Source organism: Scardinius erythrophthalmus, assembly GCF_964197995.2.
Source record: "Scardinius erythrophthalmus genome assembly, chromosome: 2".
NCBI classification, from domain to species: Eukaryota; Metazoa; Chordata; class Actinopteri; order Cypriniformes; family Leuciscidae; genus Scardinius; species Scardinius erythrophthalmus.
The window spans coordinates 28,767,805-28,791,709 of NC_138222.1; the positions used below are offsets into that span (position 1 = coordinate 28,767,805).

A 23,905-nucleotide genomic window follows, 5' to 3' on the forward strand; every position below is an offset into this window, starting at 1 on the left:
CGTTTTATTCATATCAGATACACATTGTGTAAGTAACTTTAAAGTTTACTCTATTCTTCTCCCAGTTCACCGGCCACTTACTTTCATGAATTTCGGGAGAAGTGGATGAATTCCCGTGTTGTAAATCCAACAGATCCGATTCTCTGAACTGTGGCACAAACTAACATGGCGGCGCCCATCACGCATACAGCTCAACTAACGCGGTCATTATAAAGGTGTTTAAACAACAAAACACATCCACTTGCATATAATTGACAATCAGAATATCAGATATTTCATGCTATAGCTGACAAATTTGAATATTTTGAATAAAAAAGAAAAAATGACATAAAAGCAGATCATCATTCGTTCAGCGCTGTTGTGGCTGCGGTATGTCACGTGACAAGAAATGGCGTGTCACCGTGGAAACCATAAAGTGACACGTTCTAAAAAACGGTCGCCTTGAAAAACTCATGCTGGGGTGTCAGCCAGAATATTTTAAGCTTACTTGTTAAAGGGTTAAGAGATATCGCTAATGCTAATAATGATTCTGTTTGAATTCTCACGACCATATCCTCTTCATATGCTAATATACTAATGCACTGAAGGGGCAGCCATTAGCACAATATTTGCATGTGTTTACCAATGCGCTTCAGCAGGCGCACAGCTTAATGAAGAATGCCTCATGCTTCCAGCACAGCTCAACTAGCTGATGGATGGTTTGAAGGCCTTTCTCGATAGATGATGGAAAGCATTGAATAAACAGCATAGCAGGGAGGCATCACTCGTTCTCTCCTCTGCTCGTTCACAGCCATTTTCCTTTCTGGGGTTTGAAACCTCCACACAGATTATGTTCAGTGTTGATAGCCTTATGCTATCATTGCATTCACAGGGATAAAATTATGGCTTTCTGGCCCGACTGTGAGGGCAGACAGAAAGACTAAAGTCTGAATCAAGTCTGTCAAATTCATCAGCCTTTTACATAATGCAAGTGCTGTCAGCTACACAAGGTCGTCAGAGAGGAAAAAGAAAAGCGTTGAGCCACGTTAACTCTTGTCTTAGTTAACTGGGCCTGATCCTGTGTTATGTAAAGCAGTTGCCAGTGTTGTATGGAAAGATTGATAACTTTTTGCGGCATTTAATGAGTAATGCTACTAGTAGCTACATGCATCAGCAGTGTGAGTTGCTAAACTCCAGTCCAAACTATAAAAAGAAACTGAAGAACAATAGTTCCAAGATTAACTGCTTGTTTTTATGACTATAGTTATTGGTCTGCATATTTTAGTGCTCTTAAGTGTGGACTGTGTCTACAAAGATGAATGTGCTGTTCTGAGGACATAGAAATTAGGAGAACACATAGAGACAGGAAAAGGCACAGAGAGATGGGAGAAAAGTGATATTGCTGACATACTGGTGGTTATTAAAACCTCAATAAATGGACCTTAGTCAGGGTAGACACCATATTTTATTTAATGTGAATGAAAATGAGGCTGTGATCTGTATTTCTACATCACGCAACGTCATGGTATAACAGCAACCTCACAGCATGGTCACCAGTGTTCTCCTCGAGGAGGGATTGCGGGTATCCGTTCCATGAACTTCTACTTTGTCAAGGAATATAATGAGCACCCATTTTACACCTACGTTAAGTGTATGGATGGAGGACCAGAGAGAAATTGAGCTAATGTGAGCTGAATGGAAAGTCAGCTGGACAAACCACTGAGGGGGGGAGAGCCCAGTGTTTTGGGGCAGATTGTGGAAAACCAAATTATTTAATTTATGAAATGAAATCAATGCCCCTTCCTTGTCTTTTTTTGGTTATATTTAGCTCTCAAATCATTTGATTGGGACAGTTGGTGGATGCTATAGTAGTGGGTATGGTTTGGTAACCAGTTTGCCGTATAGAACAAAGGGTCTCCCTTCTGAAGCTATTCAATTTCATTTCGATGCCTTTTCATCCTGAGCATTCATAATTAGACAGTGCATAATGAGACTTCCTTGCACTCAGGCATTATAATGAGAGACAGTGCAGCAGAATGGCTTAACAGTTGATGGTTAAGTGCTGTTGCAGGGCATACAGCATGTTTTGCATGCTTGAATAGTGCAGTATCTGGTTATTGTGTTTAAAACAAGCAGAGTTCATCTGAAAAGGATGTTTATGATTGTGTCATGTAGTTTCTGATACCCAGAGATCATCCAGTCAGTCCTGCTTCACCCAGTCATTCTCTTGCTGGCATCTAATCAGAAGAGCCTTTCAGTAAACACACACCAGTATTGACTAGGAGCCTCATGCTATCTTTCCATTACAGTGAGCTCCTCCTTCTCCTTAGTGGCCTTGGCATGAGAGAGATGAATCAATCTCTGTAGTGAAGAACTCTATTGCTGGTCTGTGTTTAACCTTCGCAATAACTTATTTCTGGTTGAAGAGATACCCGCTCTTTTATAGCTGGTGCTTCCAGAAGTCGCATTTATTGTGGCATCTCCAACTTACAGAGCCTTTTATAGATGAACGTGTGAAGTTTAAAAGCTTCACTTAGGCTACTACTAATAATGTTGTGATTGTGTTGACTAGTAGAGCATGAGATTTGACTGAAATGCATTGATAATATTGACAAGATCCCGCGCTGATTGTCTTTCTATCTCATGATCAAGTAATTACTATAGGTGCCTGGCCAGATGTTTTCATGTCTGCCAGTTCACTATGGTGGTTGCAGATGGTTATTGAGTTCTAAGAATGGTTAAGCTTGCTTCAGTGCAATTGTAGTTATTGCGGCAAAAGGAGGAAAGTATTTCTGGTTCAAGTCACGTTTCTATCCCACCAACAATTATTGGCCAGTTGTTGTTGCCAAACCATCCCAAATGAAGAGCTTCAGTAAATTCTCATTGGCTCACAAGTCACGATCAGCTGTCTTTTGAAAGATACTTGAAATGTACAAGCTGCTTTTTGATCTCTTGGGACTAAAATGGACTTGTGTTCCTCGACCACTTCCTCGCTCAGGATGAAAGAGGCTTCGCTTCTTGACACTGGCACACAAAGCTCTGAATTTTTATCTTCAGATCAGAGGATTTCACAATGGTACAAGGAATCAACATGTTTCCCATGATGTCTGATCAAGAGATTTGGTGCTGAGTCTGATACTGGCAGCTTAAACAAGTAATATAAGATGTGGTTAAGCTGGAACATTCAGTAAAATCACAAACATCTTTATTGACCGATGTGCTCAGTGGAGGTTTACCAGTCAACAACGAGTTTAGATTTTCAAATATCAGTTTTTTTCAAATATAATTTTCTGAGAAATAACAATGAAACTCAGTGAAAAACAACTTTAATGAACTTCACATTTTTAAGGATTGTATCTTTTAATGAGGCTTTTTCTTCATTATGATATCAGGACATTTGTGTGTATGCATTTTGAAATAATTCAAAATGAATAATAATTATAAAAAAAAGACATTAAAAACATGCTCATCATAGAAGTTATACACCATTGTGTAGATGTTTATACCTTAAGCATGTTTTTGTTCCTCTTGTTTTGCAGTCACAGAGACCTGAAGCCAGAGAACCTGCTGCTGGATGAGAAGAATAACATCAGGATAGCAGACTTTGGCATGGCTTCTCTACAGGTTGGAGACAGTCTCTTAGAAACCAGCTGTGGGTGAGTCATACTCCATCTTCCGGCAACAATTAGCAGCATACGTGAAACATGTTTTTCATAAAACAAGGGGAAACCACATTTGGAGCATAAATACACTGTTTAAATTTTATAATAGGGTACAATCATGCTTAATTTGGCTAAAACATTACATGCTAATGTAATTGTTTGATTTGCATTTTGATCTGAATAGAATTAAAGTATAAATTTAGGCTTGGATTTACAAGTCCCTTTCACATGAAATGGCTATTGAGAAGAATAGCGTCGTACTGAGAAGATGCTTTTGAGAGATTTGAAAAGTATGCTAGTCCAAAACTAGCAAAATCACTCCCATTGATAGTCTAAGGCACAAATGCAGCACTTTGTTCATTTGCATACATCATTATGATAAGAGCCAGAGAAATGGCATAATATTAACAACTGATGGCTGTAACTGAATGACTAAGTCTTGCATTGAGACACTTGGCTGAGCCTGTTGCCACTGAGGCACTTCCTGAACTGCTACTATTAGTGAAAAATATGAATATGATAGCCTGACCCCACTCTGGCTTTTATAGTCCCTGTGAATGTGTAATGCAGGCCATTAGAGGCACCATTATCAATGAAAAGGAGAGGGCTAGGTGCCAAAGTGCAGAGCATATTATCACGGATAGAGATTAATCAAGACTTTGAAATCCGCCCCAAGTGTCCAGACCATGGCCTTAACTTCAGTCGGTGTACTTCTGCTCCTATTAGCCATCACTAGAATAGTGCCAGGGCTTTGATGCTTTCCTTCGACTGAGGCGTGCTGTAATTATTGATTGTGACTTTCCCATCTCTAGGCACAGATATGACAATTTTTAATTAAACACATTCATCTTTAGGCTCCGCGTATGCTGTCTGCTTGACACAAATGCATTCTGTTTACCACGGTTAATGGACTCCAATTGAATTTGAAAGGGGCAGACCCCTCACGTATGAACACAGCAAGACAGGACGACTAACACAGAGCCTCCCAGTCATACCTCTTTGCCATGCATTCATTCGTTTGGATCTGAGGCTCATTCCTTGCCGAGTGGATGGACTGACCTAATTTTGAAATACCTTTAGTTCTGAAAAGTCTCTCTGCCATATTTGGTAATTTTGTGTGAAGGGGTGGTTACATAAAAAAAAATGGCCATGGCTGCTTGGAATTTCAGTCAATTTAATTAGATCCCCCTCCACAACCTCCATTCAAGTGAAACTAGATTACCCACAATATAGTGCAAATTTCCCTAGTACCACTGGTCATATTTGGACCATTACTCTATGTCCCTTAAGCTTGCAAGTTTGATAATAACATCAAAGAAACCTTCCTTTGCTGCTTCTTGTTCTCTGAGGCATTACCAGCACTAACTAACTGGCACAAAGTCAGATTAGCTCAGAGTAAAAACTAATGTCTAATGTCAAGAGAAAAAGAGTCGATTTCAGTGTTTTTGACTCTTTAACCAGCTTCCCTCAAATAACATAAAATATCTTAAAAAAAATATGAACCGCATCTTGGTTTATATTAGTAAATTCTCTTCATCGGGGTCTTTTCACAACAGCTTAATCACCCCCTGTGGCTTTCCTGATTTGCCATATCAATCCTCCCTCATGTTCCTATCATAGGGGATATCCATGGCACACATACAGAAATCAGGCTTCTGCAAAAAAAAAAAAAAAAAAACACTGCCGGAACCGTTATTGTAGTTTAGTTTGCAAGATAATGAGGCGGAGAGTATCTGTTTATAGTGCATCACATGAGTTTCTTAACGTGGTCTTGTGAATGTTTTGACTGCTAGGGTGTAACATTGTAAGGTCATAGCAATTAACTAAATGCCCTGTCACAGGGGATCTGATTTTAAAGGGTAAACCTATATACTTTGCTAAATATGGAGTCGATTTGTTTGACTTTACAACAAGTTTCACTTAATATTAGTTAATGCATTAGGCATCGTGAACTAACACTAAACAACATTATTTATTAAAGGGGGGGGTGAAATGCTCATTTTCACTCAATCTCCTGTTAATCTTGAGTACCTATAGAGTAGTATTGCATCCTTCATATCTCCAAAAAGTCTTTAGTTTTATTATATCTATAAAAGAAAGATAGGCTGTACCGAGTCTTTCCGGAAAAAAACGAGCGGCTGGAGGCGGGCCGTGTGGGCGAAGCTAAAGCTGTGCTTACGCGCCGAGCTAACTAACAACACACAGAGACATTTGAAGCAGTTTTACTCACCGCCCGGTTCCAACGCACGACCGACCGCGAACCTTTATCATTGTGACTGCTCGATCCTTAAGCATTAGACGATCTGCAAATCCGTCGATCTGGGCTTTGTTTATAAAACAATCATCGTCGAAATGCAGGAAACAAACAGTCTTACACAACTCCGTTGATGATGCTCTGAAAAAACAAACTCCATCCACTGGTCCCTTAACACTGGGTTCTTTGGGAATCTGTGCAGGGTTGTCTTGCCCTGGCAACCAAAAACACACTTCTTTGGTGACATTGACTTCCCTAAAGCCGAGCAGAGCGCTTGGATGAGGTACTGCTTTCGCTCTCTTGCTCTGGTCTACGGATGCACGCGCGCCCGCGGCTTTCCGGCACAAGTGCCCTTAGGACCCATATAAGGAAATTCCGCCCCAGCTGACGTCACGCAGACCCATACTCGAAAAAAACTTTCCGAAACTTGTGACAAACCGGAAGGACAATTTTTGGCACAGAAATACTCCTTCAAACGTACAATTTAATTTTTGAAACTTTTTTCCATGTTTAGCATGGGAATCCAACTCTTTAACAGTGTAAAAAACTCAGTATGTATGAAATAGCATTTCACCCCCCCTTTAATGTAGGTTAATGTTAATTTAAACGTACAAAGACACTTTTAACATTCAAGATGTATAATGCCAAATTTACATTTAAATTGTGCAAAGAAGCGCTACTGAAGTGCCGTTAGATGTCTACACAGAATGTTTAATGCTGCTCGGAGATAGGATAAATGCTTTGATACTAGGGGATGAGGTGGGTCAGAACAGGCATAATTTAGTTAGCTTTTAAATGGCATTATTATGTCTTTACACTGAATTTTGATAAGGCACAGAGCAGCCTTAAAGGTGCATTGCGCAAGTCTCTGAGTTTTTGCAGAACTATGCCCCCTCTGGCGGCAAGCGAAACTGCAACCAGAAGTGTGCACGCTCACGGACAAAAGTTTTCTTTTTTTTATCTTACGTGGAGTTTGCGTTGGTGTTTGAAATGAACTACAAGCCGGTCTCTTAGAATCCATCTTCTACGGAGAATGGCGGCGAATACACAAACCTGCCAGACATAGCCAGGTGAGCGTGCCGTGAACGCGCATGACGTCACGCCCAGTCTAAAATTCCGGCCCGAATCCCTCTTATTTATTTTACTTTACAGGATTATAGAGACAATCTCAGTGATCAGAGAAGGGCTCATTCAGCCCATCAGGCAATTTTTTAAGCATGTATGGGTTAGAAAACGGGTATTTTTAACATGAAAAGTTGCTTAATGCACCTTGAAGTAACAGTGAACGATAGTGTACAGTATTTATAAATGAACATTGACCTAGATTAATAAATGCTGTAAAAAAGGTTGTTTATTGTTAGTTCATAATATTTAATGCTTTTAAAATGAAACCTTATTGTTAAGTGTTCAGCGCATTCAGTGCGTGAAAAATGACACAATGCATCTATGACATATTCACAGAAACTATATAATACTTTGTTTCATCACATTATTGTGATAGTAATAGCTTATATTTCTTTCCACTTTCCATGAACGAGGCACTAGCTATGTATAAAATGGGCACAAAAGCAAATTGAAATTGCTGAGCAAGAGCATGTTGCATTAACACTTAATTTGGTATAAAAACCTTGCAATGTGGTATTGGAAACAGCAATAATAGCTTTCTCTTTCAGTGAGCAGTAAGCAGAGAGAGCAAACCATTAAATGAATGTATTATCATTATAGACTCAGTCTACATAATGGTATATGACACCTGCAATGAAGAAACATGCATTTATAGAGCATTGGTGTTGATAAATGGAGAACTGCTTCTGATGATGTGCAACGGCGTTAAAATGCATTACACAATTCAAATGATTACACGCCTGTTTTACACACTCCCAGCAGAAAGTTATTGCAATATAATGTTATATTATTGGATCATTTGACAACAGCTTATATAGGGTGGTTAGACATAGGGCTGTTTGTCAGAAAGGATGATGTGAAGATCCTCATGCAAATCGCAATGAGTTATTACTGAATTAGTGTACTGCATGTTTCCTTGGTGTATAAGTCGTCTAATGGGTGTTTTTGCCAAGGTTGGGTGAGGATGATGATGACATATTGTCCTTTCTTCTTTCAGATCCCCTCACTATGCCTGTCCAGAGGTTATAAGGGTAAGTACGTGCTCTCGGTGGCATCTCTCATAATGGGGCTTCCTCTGAATCTCTTTCTTTCCACTTCTAACTTCTCTCTCTCTCTCTGACAGGGGGAGAAATATGATGGCAGGAAAGCTGATGTATGGAGCTGTGGAGTCATTCTCTTTGCACTTTTGGTGGTGAGTGAAAGCTTTTTTGTGGCAGAAACTTCATTTTGTGTCATATAATTCTGCTGTAATGTAGCCCCCTGCCCTTATGACAAATTTGAGCCTCTCAGCAGCAGACAATGAAAAAAAAATTCCCCTCTGAAAGTCTATCAGAGGATGTGGGAGAATCCAGACAAAGATATTTGAATGGTGGCTAATCAGCTAAGCAAGAGTTGGGTTTTAAGAGAATCAAGGTGTTATACCGGCTCTGTAGTCAGAGCTTAAAAGATTGACAACACCAAAGCTGCACTATGGTTTCCCACTTCAGATGGTGAATCATCTCTATATCAGACATAAGTGAGATCAGCTCTTTTTTTTTTCCATCATGCTGAGCGTTTCATGAATCCACTTTTATCTTCTTACTCTGACTTACTTAGACTGTAAAAGATTTCAAGATTTTGGAGGATGGAATCAAGCTATAATTCGAGTGGCGTGCTTTTGTCAAACCTTTAAAAATCTCTTTTTGGGGATGGCAAGATTTGTTTTATGTATTTGAAAGAAGTCTTTTATGCTCACCAAGGCTGCATCAAAATACAGTAAAAACAGTAAAATTGTGAAATGTGACCCTGGACCACAAAACCAGTCACATGGAGCAATTTTATGAAATTGAGATTTATACATCACATGAAAGCTGAATAAATAAGCTTTCAATTGATGTATTGTTCTGATATGACACTATTTGACCGAGATACAACAATAATCTCTTTTGAAATTGAAAATCTGGAATCTGAGGCAGCAAAAGAATCTAAACATTGAGAAAATCACCTTTAAAGTTGTCCATTAATGTTCGCAATTATGCTGCATTCACTCACACAAATAAATGTTTTATATATTTACAGTAGGAAATTTACATGGAAATATTTTACTTAATAGCCTAATGAATTTTGGCATAAAAGAAAAATAGATCATTTTCACCCATACAATGTATTGTTGGCTATTGCCATAATTATACCTTGTGACTGGTTTTGTGATCCAGGGTCACAAATATTATTATAATTTAAAATATCTTATTTATTTTTGTACTTATTCCTATGGAAAAGCTGTATTTTCAGCATCATTACTCCAGTCTTCAGTGTCACATGATTCTTCAAAAATCATTCTAATATGATGATTTGCTGCTCAAAAACATTTCTTACTGTTGAAAATTGTTGAGATTTCTTTTTTTTTTTGTGATTTTTCATGGAATAGAAAGTCTTAACATCTTTACTGTCACTTTTGATAAATGTGTAATAAAGATAGTTCGTTTTTTACCTCTTATTTGCATAGTCTGCTTACTCTGCACCGCTGTCAATCCCACAATCCCCAATGCAAGCTGCTGCTCAGCTCTAGTAACTGAAAATGCCCGCTCAGCTCTGTGCCAGTGGACACGTATGGTCACACCAAGCTGTTGATCAACTTTAGAACTTTCTGATCCATGCTTGTTTTACTTTTCCAATATCAAATATCTGAGACAAATGGCACTAGCTTATAATTAAATCATTCTCAAACCAGACAACAACTCCTCTGATGCTCTGAACGCAGACGGCCTGCTTTGATACTGGATAATCAAGCTGGTCCAAGTGTAATTACTGTTCAAGACCATGAGCCCAACACAATCCCATCCCAGCAGAACCGTTTGCCCCAGTGAAATTGAAAAGCCAATTGATTCCCTGTTCTCTTTTGTGTTTGTGTGCTCCATTATAACTGCTTCCTCTTCACAAACCAATCAAATTATTCCTGCATGTCCCTGGAACCTGTTCTTTAATGTTTCAGTGATCAAAGACCTTTTAATAGAGTAATCTGCATTCTTTTTATTTCTCTTCTCTCTACTTTGCTAGTTTTTGCTTGATTATATCATCTTTTACATGGCCCTGTCGTCAGTCATGCTTGTGAATTTTCTGTGTCATTTATCAAGCGCTGACATCTCAGTAGTGTCAGGGACCCTGATGGGTCTCTCTGATGTGAAAATTATGAAGTGTATCTGGCACAAAACAAAGCTAATTATCAAAGCACAATCATCTCTCTGCGCCAGCCTTTTCTTTATTTATTTTGCGTCCTACTTCCTGTGTAGCTATCCTTTTATAAAGCTCTCTAAAAAAGTGGGGGTGCTTTCTCTTTGACAAAGCATTCATCACTTCTATCCCTTCAATTTTACCACAATTTTTTTGAAAAATGATGCAAAAAGCTATTTAAATATTAATTTTTGCTATTCAAATGGTTTTTTTTTTATGTTTAAAAGTTTGGGGTCTGTAATATTTTTGAAATTAATTAATACTTAGTTAGCCAGGATGCAATAAATTGATTAAAAAAAAAGACCGTAAAGACTTTAACATTGTTGCAAAAAATATATATTTCAAGTTTAGATTCATCAAAGGATCTTGAAAAAAATCATCACGATTTACACAGAAAAGGCACACAACTGTTTTAAATATTGATATTAATAATAAATTAGTGCTGTCAATTACTTGTATCTAACATAAAAGCTTTTGTTTAATTAGCTTTTGTTTATGTGTGTGTATATACAATATATATATATATATATATATGCACACACACAGACATATATATATATATATATATATATATATATATATATATATATATATATACATTATGTAAACAAAAACTTTTATGTTAGATGCGATTAATCAATTTGACAGCACTATAATACATATTTATTGAGCATAACTTGTCCCTCTCACTAAATATGAGGGCAACAGTTCTGACATGTACAATATTTCTCTCTGTCAGGGTGCTCTGCCCTTCGACGATGACAACCTGAGGAACTTGCTGGAGAAAGTGAAGCTCGGGGTCTTTCACATGCCCCATTTCATTCCTCCGGACTGCCAGAACCTCCTGAGGGGGATGATCGAAGTGGACGCCACCAAACGATTCACGGTCAGATTTTTGACAATTTCATCTTATACCATCATTGTTCAAACCTTGTTAAACCTGATACCATAAGAGTTTCTAAAACAAATAATAAGTATTTGTCTCTTAAATAGCTCATGTTACCTTGGGAATCATGGGTGGTGACAGTTTACATGTGCACTACACTGTCTAAATTCTGGTTGGCTGTTCAGTTCTACAGACATCTACAGTATATTAAGCTGATTTCTCTTAAATAAGTGTTATGAGTCTGAGAGCTCTTCTGCTTCTGAGCTGTCACTTCAGGTCAACACACAGCCGCAGTAATCCAACCATCCTGTCCGTCCGGATCTCACACATTAACTTCAAAAACCTTCCGTGTATGCGCTTCTGTCTATCTCTTTCTTTCTTTCTTTCTTTCATGGTCTCCTCGTCTCTCTGCTCTTCTCCCTCAGCTACTGTTTTCATTGTTCGGCTTCGGAGCAGCCCCCCTTTTCCATATAACATTCTGGAGTGACAAGGGGTTTATAAGCTTGTCCTAATACCAACCCTTTGAAATGTTCCAGTTTCCTTTTTTGCTTTCCAGAGAAAACAGATAGCTGTCTTCACTGCCCACATCTCTCAGTGATTGAAAACAATAGTGCTCTCCTAGGAAGGATCCAAACATAGCCCATTTCCTGTGCGGTTTGTCAGTTATATAAAAGAGATCTTTTGTATGATTCCAGTGTGGGAAGGAAGTCGATACTGTCTTATTGCTAGTTTGAAATATTATCTTATAGACCTAGTTAAAACAATCCAATAGAGTATTGCTGAGTACTAAAAGTAATACGGTTTTACAGACATGTGGACAATGCATCATTATTGTTTCTTGTACGCGGTCACGTCAGCACACATTCAAGGGGGAATTCACTGCAGTGTGTTTATCGTTTATGTGTTTATAGCACCGTTTATCTGCACACACTGATTCTGTAATGGAATTTAAAGGCCCACATAAACTGTGCTAAATGCAATTTGCATGGCACAATTCATGATCTTGCTGATCGCAATCATTTCATCATCATTTGATGAATTACTGCTGCCGTCAATGATAGAAAAAAAAAAAACTTTTTAAATCAGTGCAGTGGCACAAATATAGCTAGGTTTAGTTTTTTTACATAACATAGGAGTCTCTATAGATTGAAATAAGTTAATAAAATAATTTCTTAATTTAAGTTTCAAAAGTTTTAGGAGCGGACTGTTTTTCATGGTTCCCACACTTTTTAACTAAACATTTGTACATTTACATGATATTTGTAGTCTTTCGTGATTTACTGAATAAAATATATTTAAAAATATGTTTTCTCAATTTCTGTCTGATAAAATCATTTAGAGCTTGACATTTTTTATTTATTTATTGTTAAAATGTCTTTTGAACTGACTTGACCTTTTCCATGTCTAGAAATCACACTTTTAAATGGCACTGCCAAAGATTTCCAAGATTGTGAGAACCCTGGTTATTCAAAGACAAAAGCAGTTGAGGGGGTAAATTAAAATAAGACATATATTGAAAAAAAATAATTTTAGGTTATTTGAATGCTTGTTTTGTCCTGAATTGAACTTTACAGACCACATTGCTAGAACTCCTCGGTCCTGCAGATTTGCCTTGTACAACATAAGGAGGATCAGGCCCTTCCTATCAGAGCATGTTACACAACTCCTTGTCCAAGCGCTAGTTCTATCCAGACTGGACTGTTGTAATGCTCTCCTGGCTGGTCTTCCAGCTTGCTCTGTCAAACCTCTGCTACTGATCCAGAATGTTGCAGCTAGAGTGGTCTTTAGCGAGCCGAAGAGAGCACACGTCACTCCTCTCCTCACAAAATTTGCACTGGTTGCCAGTTGCCGCTCGCATCAAATTCAAGTCTTGTGGTGCCATCTCAAAGAGGCACAAAATCTCTTTCTCTTTCCCTGCTGGTGGAATGATCTGCCTAACTCAACCAGAGCTGCTGAGTCCGTGGCCATTTTCAAGAAACTGCCACACTTGTTCCATTAATACTAACACTTTTATGTTCTATTCTATATCTATTATCTTTATAAAAAAAGTACACATACTGCGTTAGATTAAACTGGGAAGGGTCATAGCTCTTGCATATTTTTGTCTTATTGTTAGTTTAACTGCTTTTATTGTTCTCATTTGTAAGTCGCTTTGGATAAAAGCGTCTGCTAAATGAATAAATGTAAATGTATTTTTAAAAAAATTAAGTCATCTTGAGACCCCATTGGAAGTTTACTGAGGCCCCTTGAGGACCCAGATCCCCTGGTGTGGAACCAATGGTTTAAATGGAATTGCATTTACACCTACTTTCTGCATAACATTCATTGTTCATAAATTTTGTGAAAAATATCTCAAATAGGCCTGAATTAAATAGAAAGAAGTTCTGAAAACTGGATTACAGGTGAGTATGTGATACAGGTCACCATATGAAAGTAAACCAGCAAGTATTTTGTTTGAATAGTCCAGCTCAGTGTGTCGTTCCTCACAGACTCTGCATCAGGTCAAGTGCTGAATGTTTGCTCCTGAAAGGACACATGCTCTGTTGATTCTGTTGCTAACAACTATTGAGAATGATTTCAGTTGGTCTTAAAGTTATTCCTGTTGGCATTACATGCACAGGCAGAACAACCATTCACTCTCATGGGCTGCTGCTGTTATGTCTGTTGTTTTTGTTCTCAGGCCACAGCAGCTGGCTGCTGAAATGTACATGTCTTTGTAGCTTCCCCACTTAAATCCGCAGAGATCAGTGGATGCGACATGAGAGAGAGATTAGAAATGGCCAGCAGGAAACTGCCTGACGTTCACTGCTTTTATTGTCATGCACTGCTGTCTTTGTGTAGCTCTGTTAATGGTTAGATAATGTTTTTGCTCATGTGTCTTTCTCTCTTTACAGTTAGAACAGATACAGAAGCACACATGGTACATGTGAGTATAAACGTCACTTTTTATTTGTCGTCATATGCCTGTTTTTGCTCAGTATCTCTGCATGCTATGTTATGTGATCAATGATGATGGCTCTGTGCTTCTTTAAGTGTGTGTGCGTTTGTGGTCCCGGTAAACCCTACGTTATCGGAACAAAATATCCCCACAAAGCTTATGGGGAAATTTTTTTGTCCCCATGAGGAAAACAGATCATAAATTATATAAAATTGCGTTTTGTGAAAATGTAAAATTGCATACATTTTTATGTGATTGGGCAGGTTAAGGGTTAGGGGAGATAATATACAGTTTGTACAATATAAAAATCATTACGTCTATGGAGGGTCCCCACAAATATATATACTGTATATGTGTGTGTGTGTGTGTGTGTGTGTGTGTGTGTGTGTGTGTGTGTGTGTGTGTGTGTGTGTGTGTGTGTGTGTGTGTGTGTGTGTGTGTGTGTGTGTGTGTGTGTGTGTGTGTGTGTTGCTTGCTTGCGTGTGTGTGTGTGTGTGTGTGTGTGTGTGTGTGTGTGTGTGTGTGTGTGTGTGTGTGTGTGTGTGTGTGTGTGTGTGTGTGTGTGTGTGTGTGTGTGTGTGTTCGTGTTCTTGTGTGCCAGGGCTGCCCGGCTAGTGGGTACTGGAGAGTTTGGACAGAACAGTCAAAACCCACATTTAGTGTGTTTAGAGAAGAGCCTTAATCTCTAACTGGCTGGCTTCACTCAATGTTTGTGCCCTCTAAGCAATAGCTTGTTTTAATCTTGAACTGCTTCATTTTTTAACACACATTCCTCCAGTATCCAACTTTTTGTGTTAGTCATGATTTGTTACTTGGCCCCAGGGTTATCATTATTTGGATGTTTTATATATATATATATATATATATATATATATATATATATATATATATATATATATATATATATTGTATTTCTATTTAATTTAAAATTCTAGTTGAGTGTAATTTTAATTTGAGCATTTTCAGTTTTTTTTTTCTAATTTCAGTCTAACAACAGGAAACTGGTGTAACTAAATAATTTAATTTCTCAGCACACTCTTGTTTTATTGCTGTCTAGGGGCATTTTCATGGAGGCAGGTTGTAAAGGTTACATAAGTTTTATAATATACCGTGTATTAGAATTTATTTTATTTTATTTTATTTTGTTTTCCAGTCATAAAAATGTTTTTTTTTTTTTTTTAGTTTCAGTTTTTTTTTCCGGTAATGTTTTATTTCATTTAACAAAATGCTTTCTTTCATTTTTAATTTTCATAGGTTATAATAACACTGCTGGGACCAGACATTATCTGTAGACTTTTTCGTTGCACTTTATTTTAAGGTGTCATTGTTACAGTGTAATTGTATATTTAAGTACTGAGTAATATTAATTAACTACATGTACTTACCATAAATTATGCACAATTACATGCAACTAACCCTCAACCAAATCCTAATCCTATCCTAACCCTATAGTAAGTACATGTAACATATGTAACAAGGACACTGTAAAATGTTAAAGTGTTACCGACTTTTATTTTTATAATGGCTCCACAGATTTTTTTGGGAGAAAATCTTTAGATTTTTTTATGAAAATGTTTTAATATAAGCTAAGATTTTTCTACACTGGTAAATGAAAGCCTTATTCATATTCGGTAAAATACTTAATAAACAAATGTGTGGGGAGGAGGTTCATTTGTAGAGTGATGGGCGCTTCAAATCTCCAGAGCTCTCTGTGGGCGCAGATTCCATGTGGGCCTGTTTGTGACTTACTGTATACCACCAGCAAGGATCCCAGAATACACCAGAGGCGAATACCATGTGTGCTCAATTCATGAAAAATAAACAAGAACGCTAGATTATTTCACATGCTCTTGTTCTGATCGTCTATACATCTACGCATTTGTTCTCAGAGGAGGCAAGAACGAGCCAGAACCAGAACAGCCGGTGCCACGGAAAGTTGCGATTCGCATGCTACCCTCCACTGAGGACATCGACCCAGATGTGCTGGAAAGCATGCACTCGCTAGGCTGCTTCCGAGACAAGAACAAACTGATGAAAGACCTGCTGACAGACGAGTGAGTAACTAAGAAAGAGACTCTTCACCACACAGTCACCTCAGACAGGTTGTTTCCCATGATACCAAATGTGTTTTTATTTTTTATTTTATTTTTTTTGCCCATGATTAGACAAGACTGACTGCGTTTGCTTTGGGAGACCATATGTGAGGGTATTATTATTTTACATCCTTGTTCTTTAGGGTTAGTAAACACGCAGTACAACATCTTGGCTGCAGGCTATTAGAGAAGCCCATTCACTCCCGCTCATCTGTCATCTTCCGTACTCGCACAGTTACCACCAGCACGCTCCACTGTGCGCGATCACTTGGTTAGACCCCCTGATAGATGGCCTGGGTGTTCCCTCCTAAAACATCATGGCCCCTGTCTCTTCTCTTGCCCAGCGTTTAAACACAATTCAGATGGCGCCTGCAGCAAAGGCGGTCATATTTACTTCCCGCTGTGTGGTCCGGGGTGGAAAAATTCAACACAAGGCCTCTCGCTGGGAGAATTTCAAGAGTTTTTGAACTCGCCCAGACTCTTTTTCGGATATTTTATGTCTTCGTGCATCATTAATGAAATAAGTGATATCCTGTGATCTCTGCAGGGTGTCTTTTAGCTCTCTGGGAATGAGGTGCTTGCTACTCTTTGCTCTTTAACTAATGATGTTAATTAGACTGAGCTGAGGATTATTCTCGAGCACTGCAAATTTTACTGTATATCAGAAACATTTTGTTCCTCTGTGCCCTTTCCACCTCCAGAGATAACCAGGAAAAGATGATCTACTTCCTTCTGCTGGACCGTAAGGAGAGATATCCTAGCCATGAGGATCAGAATCTACCACCCAGAAATGAGATCGGTAAGAACAATTCAGTCAGTTTGCCTGTTAAGTATTTAATCTGTTTGTTTGTATTTCGTCCTTAATGATAACATGACATGGCATTTACAACACCTCTGTGATGACATCATTTTCTCGCCCACACAGCCTAGGATACACCAGTATAAACGAGCGGTTGTTTAACTCTTTCCCCGCCAGCGTTTTTGATCATTTTCACAAAGTTTCATAGCCCCCAGAATATTTTGTTGTATGAATATCTGAACATGCAATATATCAAAAGAAAGAACAGAACATTTGCTTTAACAAAAGAAAAAGTTTTATTCTAGCTCCATGCGTTCTGTTTTTACAACACTTGAATGTGGGTAAGTTTCATTAAAAAAAAGGATACATTTTGAGTAAAAAACTGAGAAAATCACGTTTTTGTTAAAAACTACAACCAGATCGGATTCAGAATGATGATCAATTGATGGAGTAGATTGAGTCCATCAACACCCCTAATGCTTGCACACACAGTCCTTTAGTTTAGCTCGTCCTGGGTCGACATTTCATTCAGTAACATAACATTGCGTTATTTTACATATGCATATGATTACATATGTGTTTGTCTGGTGAGGTCTGGTTGGGAAGAACCTGATGGTCCGGCTCAGCGATCTCATATCGCACGATCTTATTAACTGCTTATCTCCTGAACTGCCATTTTCTTTAGCATATTCAGCGCAAATCCCGCCTTGCAGTCGATTTCACTGGTTAGGGTATAGGGTAGGTTTAGGGTTCAGAATTTGTTGTAGTATAGCATTGAATGAAATCAGCACTAGTCTTGTCACAGTACTGGAATTTCTAACTTTTGATACGATACCTTGAAAAGTATCGATATTCTATCCCATTTTCGATACCACGGGGGAAAAATGCTGCATATGCTATTGTCATATAGATATTTTCAATATTATTTATTTTGTTGTCCATCTATTGAAAGTCTAGGCAATCAAAAAATTCTTCTGAAGAGATCACTTTATGTGCTAAAACTTTTAAGCTTGTTTCATATATAAACATTGATCAATTACCATTACAATTATCTCACAAATATTTGCTAACTCAGTGTATTTGTTTTTACAGTGGGGTAAGCTTGATTTTGAATGATAAATTGAATTTTAAAAAGACAATAACCATTAATAAAAAGCTAATTTTGGCAATTGTATGTCAGAGCCGGCTTTATTATATGTGTGGGCTTCGGATGTGAGCGCGAAATCTGTGGGAATGCGTAGAATTATGCACAACCCCGTGCCGAAATTCAGACCCGGTCACAATAACACTATTTAAATTAGAATGAGATGACTGAATGAGAGGAGACGGGTGCGTGTCAACCCGCTGTCAGAGACAAAAAGAAAGAGCAGCTGGTATCGGTGTATTGATATTGCAGTATTGAAATCGTTTCAGATATTTCAGTAACGATACATAATACATTTTTGGAAACACTAATCAGCATTATGATTGACATGACCAATGAAATCTTTAGAATTGACTGACCAACCTACAGTCAATTCTAAAGATTTCATTGGTCATGTCAATCATAACGCTGATTAGTGTTGCCAAAAATGTATTATGTATCGTTACTGAATTATTTGCGTGTCATGTGCCTGTCTGTCAATGGGAGGAAGCCACTCACAATTTTGAAGCTTCCACCTTGTTTTTGAGACCCCACCACCATTTGGAGATCTCCAGGCTGCATCTATACCCTTCTCTAACATTCTGTCAATGGCGGGAAGCGTTTTCTCAATGACGGAAATTTGCTTAAACAGTGGGGAAAGAGTAGCCTGGCAAGCCAGACCTACATCAAGATGTTAGGTCTGGCAACTCACCATTGGCACGGCTCAAGCCGAGGGGCGGGATAAACGGTTGTCTTTAAACTTTGGCTGTATCTGGTCAGCAAAACTACGAACACATCTTTTTTAAGAATGACTTAAGTGCCGTTCTTTGTTCTTTTCTCAAAGAAAAGCTTAATTCCAAGTCCTCCAGAGTCGCGGCCAAACCCGATTCGAAAGACCGCTGTTCGCCAGCAGCAGCCGCCATTCTTTGTTTTCAAGTAGCAGGGAATTCACACGGAACCGTCACAACTCTGTCGTCATTATGTTAAGCCCGCCCACCGACTCTATACACGATTTGATTGGCCTGACTAGAGTTTGTTTTTTCCAGCTCGAAAGTCAACGGAAAGTTGCTAGACTACACTGGCTGCAAAATAAATTTTGCTGCCGCTAGGGTGCGTCTAGATTTCTAGGCTAGGGAAAGAGCTAAAAGCCGGAAGAAAAAAAAGAAAAATTAATGGAGGATCATGAAAACATTATTTTCAATTGATGAATGTGTTTAGTGATGAATCGTACACAAGACCAGGAACATTTATAATTTAAGTCATTGGGTAATTTTTTTGATTCACTACTGTTCAAACATTTGGGGTTTGTAAGATTGTTTAATGTTTTTGAAAGAAGTCTCAGAAGTCGCTGCATTTACTGATCAACAAAACAGTAGAAACAAAAATATATTGAAATATTATTTCAATTTAAATTAATTATTTTCTATTTGAACATATTTTGAAATGTAATTTATTCCTTTGATGGCAAAGCTGAATTTTCAGCAGCCAATTCTCCAGTTTTCAGTGTCACATGATCCATTCATTTTAATATGCTGATGTGGTGATCAAGAAACATTTCTTATTAATATGAATGCTGAAAACAGTTGTGCTGCTCAATATATATATATATATATATATATATATATATATATATATATATAATTTTTTTTTTTTTTTTAACTAATGATCTTTCGGGATTCCTTGATGAATAGAAAGTTATAGAAAGATCAGCATTTATTTGAAATAGAAATCTTTTTAACATTTATAAATGACTTTACTGTCACTTGTCATTGATTTCACACATCCTTGCTGAATAAAAGTATACATTTCTTTCAGGAAAAAAAAAATCTTACAGGGGTTTAAATGCTTGAAGACATTATGAAAAATCTTGTACGACTTTTCCATTATGAACGCCATAGGCTTAATGGGTTGTTTTCATGTGTTTGGGATCATTGCATTTATCATATTCTGGTCTCACCAGATCCACCCAGGAAGCGAGTGGACTCCCCACTCTTGACGAGGCACAACAAGAGGAGACCAGAGCGCAAGTCTATGGAGGTGCTGAGCGTGACAGAGGGCGGTTCTCCTGTTCCTGTGAGACGCGCCATCGACATGGCACAACATGGACAGAGGTACAGCGACATTTCTCACTCCTCTATTATTTACAGAACTCTACCATCGTAGCAGCAAGTGCCACAGTAAGAACGACAGAAAGCATGTCACATTTTTTGAAGCCTTGAAAGAAACATTTGAAGACAATGACGTCTATCATAAAAGCAAAAATAAACTTTTGAACAATGGAGTTCAAAGTTATCAGAAGCTGCATACTAGCTTTGAAATGCTTTTTAAATTGCACATGAAGAGTAAAAAAAATAAGATCAATGAGCTCAGCTTAAAAAAAAAACAAAAAAAAAAAACAATGATTTCAGTGTTTTACTATTCTCTGAAAATCCATCTCTCAGCTAGTCACGCTAGCTGCATGCATGCTAAATGTGCCAGAAGGTACATTTTGACTTCTCAGATTGGTTTGAAGGGGAACAATGGGATTGTTAATGTGCCTTTCATTTTTCTGTATCTTTGACACATTTTGTTACAGATTTGTTTCACTTTTTTCCATGTTCATTGTGATCCATTTCATCAGCCCCATGTCCTTTCCCTGTGTAGATGCTTTGGCTCAACTCCATGATTACTTATTGTAAATTTACTCTAACTTTACTCTCTCTTACTGTAGTAAATCTGTTTTCAGTAAAAGCTTGGATATCTCAGATGCCAACCCCATACTGCAAAGCAAAGAGGAGAGGTACAAACCACCGCCTTGCTTTCTTTTCTGCTCTGAAGATGCAGTGGGGTTTTTAACACTCGAAACATGCAACAGAGAGCACTGGCCTTTTATTTCAACCACTGACATTTGAGATCTCAAGAGCTTAGCTTGCTTAAGAGGGAATTTTTTCTTTTTAAAAGTGGAAGTCGCACATGTAAATAAGAGTTTTTTTTCCTATCGGTTTGGCCTCTCAGTTTTGGTAAAGCAGTGGCCCTCTGGCTCCCTCCACACACATCAAAAGCATCTTATCTCCCTTTTTTTGCCTTTCATGTTTCGTTTGATGTCTGGCATTTTTGTCCCTGGGTAGATCCCAAATTGTTAATTTCTTCCCCTCGCTCTCGTTTTGCCTTCACGCTTCTCTTGCCTTCACCCTGGATGTTTGTTTTTCTTCGAGTGATGTGTGCACCTACAGTAGGCGAGAGACAGAGGTTATCCGATTGTTTGTGTTCATCTGTTCAGGCATTTTTCTTCAACCTTGAGTTTCACTGTCATGTCCCACATTTGCATTCACTGAGTCTGTTTAATCTGCCAGAGAACAAAACGGGCCTCAAATATTTCTTTATAGACTCTTCTTTCTTTTTTTTTGCATTGAGTATCGGGGCTGAATTAGGCACTAGTAAATGAATTGTGTTGAATGCATGTTAACAATTCAAAGTGTAATGACTTACTTGAACTGAAAAGCTCCCCTGCATCTTTTGTTCAATTTAATACAGCATTTTTACAAGCGGTACTTATCTTAATATAGTTGTAGCTTCTCTCTTGTAAAATATTAATGATTCACTTTCACTTTATATAATCTCCACAAATACTTTCATTGCTTGAACGGTAGAAATATTTTCTCATATAGTCACTATCCTCTAGTGCCTGTCCTTTCTTTCCATGAATTACTTTATTCCATAGCCATTTATTATGCATATAAAGAGCTCTCTTCCTGACGCTGTGTTTGGCTAAGCTAATTAGCTAAATGCAAGAGGCATATAATGAACATCAGCGTTGCGCTGAATCAGGCCGCGGCGTATTTAGTGTTGTGATTTTTACGCTTGAATGAGACAATTTGAGACCACGCATAATTCTCATCTAAGTAGCATTTGCAAATGCAATTGATCAGTGTATGGATCAAATCCTTCCTGGAGTCTAATCATGTGAGTCTGAATGTTGACACCTTTGAGGGTGATTTACGGTTTCAATTTGCCTTGATGACAAAACCCATTGTGTCCACGGTCAATTAAATCCCAATCATTTATTGGAGAAGCACTGAAGCTCACCATCTAATACACAATGAAATTCGGAAGTCTCATACAGAACCTAGCTAACCTTCAACCATAAAAGGTTATGATGACCTTTTACATTCTCAGGATGAGTAATGATAAATTGCTCAAATTTAATTGCAACTTAAAAATGTAAAAATAGCATGATCAACAAAAAGACCTATAGGCCTACATAGAAAGTTGACATACAATTAACATAAATGCAATTTATTTTGAAACATAGAGGTCTTGTGTGATACTGCTGTCTCTGTCCAAGTGTCAACTCAATTATTTATTCATGCTTCACTCAACACAACATGCTTAACCTCCTATACAGTTACGACAGTGTGCTATACATGGGGTAGAAATGTCTTTACTGTTTATGTTGTGTAACTTTAGGTCTCGGTCCATCAGCGGAGCCTCTTCTGGTCTGTCCACTAGTCCCCTCAGCAGTCCACGGGTAAGCTTTCCATCAATGCTAAATCATTTGTTTCACTCAAAGCGTTTGGTTGTGTTGCAGTCCATAGCCAGCTGGTGTGGCATCTATCTACATAATATCTATTGATGAGAAACTCATGTCTCAAGTCACATCTGATCTTCAATCATTCAGCATGAATATATGCATCAACAGGTGGTACAGCAGTGTGTTGTAATAGTATAAATACACTACTGTATACACTAAGAAAAAAAATAGCAAAATAGCAAAAATGCATTAAATTGATCAAAAGTGATAGTAAAGACTTTTACATTTTACAAAAGATTGTTCCTTTAAAGTTTCTATTTAGCAATAAATCTTTAAAAATGGAGTAATTATGCTAAGCATGATAGACTGATTGAATCAAGTTTTGATCAAATAAATGCAGCCTTGGTGAGCATACGAGACTTCTTTAAAAAAAACAAAAAAAAAAAACCCTTAAGAAATATAACCAGACCCAAACTTTTCAATAGTAAAGATTGTAAAAAGTACATTAATGTTACCAATGCATATGTTATTATAGGCCAGGTTTAAAGTGCTACACTTAATATTATAAAATATGAAACAAGGGGACCAATGCAATATGAAAGATTATTTCTCAGAATTGGTAGTGATGATGAAGCATTAATGATAATTATGTATATTGTTAACTATGTTAAACAAGACAGTCGATTATATAACACTTATAAGCTCAAATACTGCAGCAACATCGCTGTCTGTCCCTACCGATCCACCTTTACTACTTCTAGCCCAATCAGACTACCATGCTTAGCATAATTACTGCTAATCTATGCCCAATTCACAGCCTTGTTGCCTTGAAATATTTGAAGCCCAAGTCACTAATGGCTTGTTAAAATCCCTTGAAAATCCCTGGTTCCATACTAACGGTGAAGCCTCTGGACGTAGCCAGCTTTTACAGTTGATTTGTTTAAAGAGGCTAACCGATTACAAATCCACTACTAAGACTTCCCAATATGCAGTCCTTGAGTTACATCAAGGAATTCCCTGCAGGATTCATCCCAAAGTCAATTCCGAATCTGATCTGATGAAAATGGCTCATGTAGAGAACATGCTTGGTGGAAGTAATTTAAATTAGTCTGTGAAGAACTCCTTGATACAGCTCATCTGAGATTAGTTTTACTGCTCAGACAGAGACTTAAAGGTTTGTCATGGAAGAATCTTCCCTGCAGTATGAAAGAGCTTTAAAAATCCATTTTATTGCATTTGTGCTCCCCTTTATGCTCGTGGTACGGTTGCAGCTGGTACAGTTAACACACCATTGTATTTCTTTTTAATGTTTTACAATATGCTTGA

General features: G+C 37.8%; 1 protein-coding gene across 1 annotated transcript in view; it reads left to right on the plus strand.

The window, feature by feature from the left end:
• The window catches only part of brsk2b (BR serine/threonine kinase 2b), a 139,140-nt gene that overhangs the window by 101,529 nt on the left and 13,706 nt on the right, over positions 1 to 23,905 (plus strand). Inside the window, exons 5-14 of the mRNA XM_081394144.1 lie at positions 3,519 to 3,635; positions 8,018 to 8,051; positions 8,144 to 8,212; positions 10,970 to 11,116; positions 14,011 to 14,042; positions 15,944 to 16,108; positions 16,849 to 16,946; positions 20,030 to 20,180; positions 20,780 to 20,848; positions 22,516 to 22,576. Of these exons, the coding sequence (XP_081250270.1) occupies positions 3,519 to 3,635; positions 8,018 to 8,051; positions 8,144 to 8,212; positions 10,970 to 11,116; positions 14,011 to 14,042; positions 15,944 to 16,108; positions 16,849 to 16,946; positions 20,030 to 20,180; positions 20,780 to 20,848; positions 22,516 to 22,576 (943 nt within the window). The remainder of the gene's footprint in view (positions 1 to 3,518; positions 3,636 to 8,017; positions 8,052 to 8,143; positions 8,213 to 10,969; positions 11,117 to 14,010; positions 14,043 to 15,943; positions 16,109 to 16,848; positions 16,947 to 20,029; positions 20,181 to 20,779; positions 20,849 to 22,515; positions 22,577 to 23,905) is intronic.